Genomic DNA, 4,911 nt, shown 5'->3' with positions numbered 1-4,911 from the left:
CCTGAGGAGGTTGTGAAGGCTGGGACTATAACAATGTTTAAAAGGGAACTGGATAAATTCATGGTGGCTAAGTCCATAAATGGCTATTAGCCAGGATGGGTAAGGAATGATGTCCCTAGCCTCTGTTCATCAGAGGATGGAGATGGATGGCAGGAGAGAGATCGCTTGATCATGCCTGTTAGCTTCACTCCCTCTGGGGCTCCTGGCATTGGCCACTGTTGGTAGACAGATACTGGGCTAGATGGACCTTTGGTCTGACCCGGTACGACCGTTCTTATGTTCTTATTGTAAGTCAGAGGTTCAGGTACCTTGATAACCAGCCATGTGCGGTGGTATTTGAACCCAGATCTGCAGAGCTAAAAGCATGAACCTCTACCACTTGAGCTAAAAGCCCAAGCTGTGGCTGGCTCATTAATGATTGTTATTATTTTATTTTGGAAGGACCTAAGATCCATAGTCTCCTAGTTTGTGTTCTGCAACTTGAAAAGTGCAGGGATCTAATATGAATCATCTGCCTGGCAATCCTCATTACTTCCTTGTAGGATTGCCACCTCTGAGGTTATATCAGGTGCCTGCGTGATCAGCATGTTTACCAAGCAGTACAGACACTTGTTCCTGTCACGCCTGTTTATATACACGAGAGCCAGTGCTGGGCGCTGCTGGGCGGCAGTGCACGAAGAGCAAGCGTGGTCCAGCCACCTGAAATGACTTTGGTTTTAGATTAAGAAAAGCAACAACGAACAAAAGGGATGTTTCCTCATGAGCGTGTGTGCGTGTGTGCGGTGTAAGCTGGAACAAACTGCTGCAGCACCCAGGGCAAAGTGGTTGCTGTCATTTCAAGGTGCCATTCACAAGAAACAAAATGAGTCTTAGTTATACCCCTACCATAGCAACCACTATCACTGAGCTCCAGCGTCGACTCCAAGGATCCCTTTCACTTGCTCAGAGGGTTCTCAGAAGAAATTCCTCTCGGGATGAATTTTTCTATGCACGGAGAATTTTACGTAGTTAGTTGTTTTTTAGACTAACTTGTTTCAGCCACCATCTGAGGATGTGTGTGTGTGTGTGTGTGAGAGAGAGAGAGAGAGAGAGAGAGAAGTGCCCTGATGTAACTGAGATCAGAATATGAGCCAGTGAATTTCAGATTTGCCCCAGAGTTACTGAGGACAGAGTGAGAACATGCACTCATCAAGGTATTCTATTGCCATATAAAACCACTGATGATATTACAGTTGTTTTGTAATATGCGAAGAGCAGCTGCTTGCACAGTCAAGACCTTTGACCTATTGAAACCCTCTTTCCTATGTGTCCTTTTTATAAACATCATCAGTCTAGTAGTTTTAAAATCCAACAAATGTTTCTACTGCCACCTCCTGGTGAAAATGTAGAAAGAAATGATTTTTGTTTCTAATGATATATTACTTGGATCCATAAAAAGCAACAAGGAGTCCTGTGGCGCCTTATAGACTAACAGACGTACTGGAGCTCGAGCTTTCGTGGGTGAATACCCACTTCGTCAGACGCATGTAGTGGAAATTTCCAGAGGCAGGTATAAATATGCAGGCAGGAATATACCTGCCTCTGGAAATTTCCACTACATGCATCTGACGAAGTGGGTATTCACCCACGAAAGCTCATGCTCCAATACGTCTGTTAGTCTATAAGGTGCCACAGGACTTTTTGTCGCTTTACAGATCCAGACTAACACGAGATCCCTCTGCTACTTGGATCCAGGTGCTCTGTATGGGCAATTCTCTACAGCCTCATACCTAGAGTAGTCATTTTGACTGGAATTTTCAAAGGACCCGAAGGCAATTAGCTATTCAGTGCCGATTGAATTTCAAGGGGAGCTGAGCATGTAGCTCCTTTGAAAATGCCAGCCTCAAACTGTGCAGAGGGAGGGCAGAGTATGAAATGGTCCCATTTTGATTTGCAGATGCTCTCCACCTACTTTGCACAGGTCAGAATGACATAAGGTGGTAGGCAGTGATAAATTAGGCTCAGTGGGTCAGATCCCACCTTGCAGGGTCCTAGAGTCCAGGTTCTAGCCCAAGCTGGAACATCTACACTACAATTAAACAGTCCCGTAGCCTGAGCCCTGTGAGCCCAAGTCAGCTGACATGGGCCAGCTGCAGATTTTTAACTGCAGTGTAGACACATCTGTCCTCCACGGGGCTAAAAACAGCAGTGTAGATGTTCTCCCTTGGGCTGGGTCTCGGGCTCTGAGAACCACCCCCTCCTCTGGGTTTTGCAGCCTGAGATCCAACCCGAGCGGGAACATCTATTTTAGCCCCAGGTGTGAATTTTGTGTGCCTGAGTCAGTTGGCCCAGGCTCTGAGACTCAGGGATGTGGCTTTTTTTTTTTTTTTTTTGCAGCATAGATGTGCCCCAGGTGACCTGCAAAAATTTATTTTCATAATAACAAGCGAAGGGGGGTGCAGAGAAATAGAGTTCTCCATCTCCTCCCCCCGCCCCCTATAAAGATGGTTATTAACATGTGAGATCCGAACTCAGCGAGTATAAATCAGTGTAGCCGGCGATTTCTGTTTGGGCCTGATTCAGATCTCACACCAGTTTTCCACTAGGGTAACTCCATTGACTTCAGTGGAGTTACTTCCAATTTACACTATGTTAAAGGAGAAGAGAATCAGGCCCCCACGTTCCTTGGCAAATGAATCCTTCCCAGAGGAGCAAAAGGCTATTACTGCCAGGGAGAGGGGGCAGTGGAAGGAACCAAAGAAGCACGAGGCAGGCTACAAAACTAAGGAACAGTCCAACCGTGAGGAAAGCGCCCACGAAGAAGCAGAACAAGGGCATACAAAGGGCTGTGCTATGCTCTGGCCTGCACACCCAAGAGTGATTCAAGGGATCACAGTTCTGGGCCCAGCCATGCCCCGTCTCACTGCAGGATGTAGGGCAAGTCACTCTTCCCTCTCTGTGCCTCAATCTTTCCATCTGCAAAATAGGTCAGTATCGTCCCCCATCTATGGTATTTTAATATTAAGCAATATTCTGACACTCCAGAGGGAAATAACTAAGTGGAATAAATTACCTGGATGGGGGCTGAAACAAGAACATGGGGCAGAGCTTCAGCTGGGGTAAATCGGTGTAGCTCTGGTGAAGTAAATGGAGCTCTGCTTATTTAACCCAGCTGAGGAGCTGTCCTGTGGTATATAAATAAGAAGTTCAGCAGATGGCTGGGTTACCTGCAGCAGATGGAGAGGATCAAGGGGTAGGGAGGAAAGGCAGGACAGTGCAAATCAGGAAAACCCCCGAGCGGTTAACTCTTGAAAGACTCCTGGATTACGATTAAAGTCACAGCAGAGATGTCAAGAGAAACCCTCCCCCCCAGCAGGCTGTTAAACCTTAGCACAGCCAGGGATGCACACTGCAAGGATATATAACAGGATCACACCAACACTGGATCACACCCAAGGTTCATCGGGGCCAGTATCTGTCCCTGACTGTAGCCAGAACCAGATGATTCAGGGGAAGGTCCAGGAAATGCTAAACGAGGTACGTGTAGGATCAGCTCCCCCATGAAGGTCTCATTCTAACCCCACTAGCTAGAGATTGGCTTACACGCTGAATCCTATCAGCCAACACCTTTTCCAAAATTTGTGTTAGCATTAACTATCCGAGTTCTGGACGCATCCCTCCCCATCACCTGGAGCACCCTGATTTATGGACTGCCACCACAGTCAAATAGCAGGTGGAGTGCAACCCATCCTGCATCTAAAGGACCAAGCTGGCAGGCTAGGTGGAGCACATGTGTTAGGTCAGATCCCTATCTACTATTCCACGGCTTCCTTCCTGGCAGGTCCCAGTCCTTTCACCCTCCCCGTTCTGCTGTGGGTCATGGATCTGGAGCAGAAAGGAGAATCCCTTGGTTCCCATTCTCGCTTGCCCCATTACCTTGCTAGTTCTTTACACCAGCATAGAGGGGATGTGAGATGTGACCACCCAGAGGCGGTCGCATTATACCTGTGTGAATGCCTGCAACTAGTGCAATGCAGAACAGGAGAGCTTCCCTCTCGACTGTCAGTAACTGCCCAGCCGGGAACATGCCCCCCTCATTTCTCTTCCTCTCATTTTGCCTGATTATTTGTCAAATACATAACAAGATTCCTTCCCTCTCTCTGGGCTGTCCAGCCCTTTGTCCAGCGTAGCCGCATGCTAGGAACATCACAGATAAATCACTGCACCCCAGGTAATCCAGGTGAAGACCCTGCAATCTTACCTAGCTCCATGCACACAAGGCCAGCCAGCAGTACAGCCAGAAGCGCCTTCATCCTGAGCAGACCCTCAGCCTGGGCGGCCAGGAAGAGCTAGAGCTGCTTGTTCTACTCTTCCCCTCTACAGGTGATTTCCCTGCCTCAGCTGGTTCTGATCAGAGCCTTCCCCAGACTTGTAGTGAAACAAGTTCCTTGAGTGATCTCATCGCAGCAGGGCCCCACCCCTTTCCTCCCCCTCCCCTTCACATCCTTAAGCTGTCCAGGGCTGAAAATAGCAGGGCAGAGGGGTTATGGTCAGGGATCCTTGCATTGGTTTGGGGGGGTTGTACCCTCCCCATCAGACAAGAGCAGAGGGGTACACACAGCTCATCCCCCTGCACCGGAGTGACTCTTCATGCCAGCTTCTTGTGCCACACTGATGCCCCTCACTGACTCTCTTTGCTTTTGCAGGCAGCTGGGAGCCCCTTGGAGATAATGGCCCTGGACAAAACCATCTTTAGAAGCTCTGGGCGGCAAGGAGTGAAGTGGCACCAGGGAAGTGATGCAAGTCTGAAGTATGGATGATCCCGCAGTCAGACTGTTAGGCTGGGACTTGGGCGACCTGCGCTCTGCAACAGACTTCCTGTGTGACCTTGGGTGGGTCACTTAGCTTCTCTGTGTCTCAGTTCGCCCTCTG

General features: G+C 48.8%; 1 protein-coding gene across 1 annotated transcript in view; it reads right to left on the bottom strand.

The window, feature by feature from the left end:
• Positions 1 to 4,327, bottom strand: part of LOC116815139 (ly6/PLAUR domain-containing protein 2-like) — a 7,797-nt gene extending 3,470 nt beyond the window's left edge. Inside the window, exon 1 of the mRNA XM_032763228.2 lies at positions 4,241 to 4,327. Within this exon, the coding sequence (XP_032619119.1) occupies positions 4,241 to 4,292 (52 nt within the window). The 5' untranslated portion in view covers positions 4,293 to 4,327. The remainder of the gene's footprint in view (positions 1 to 4,240) is intronic.
• Between the last annotated feature and the right edge of the window lie 584 nt (positions 4,328 to 4,911).

This window comes from Chelonoidis abingdonii, chromosome 2 (genome assembly GCF_003597395.2).
Source record: "Chelonoidis abingdonii isolate Lonesome George chromosome 2, CheloAbing_2.0, whole genome shotgun sequence".
Classification (NCBI taxonomy): Eukaryota; Metazoa; Chordata; order Testudines; family Testudinidae; genus Chelonoidis; species Chelonoidis abingdonii.
Note: the sequence above shows the minus strand (reverse complement) of the source record. Positions and strands in the feature narration are given on the sequence as shown.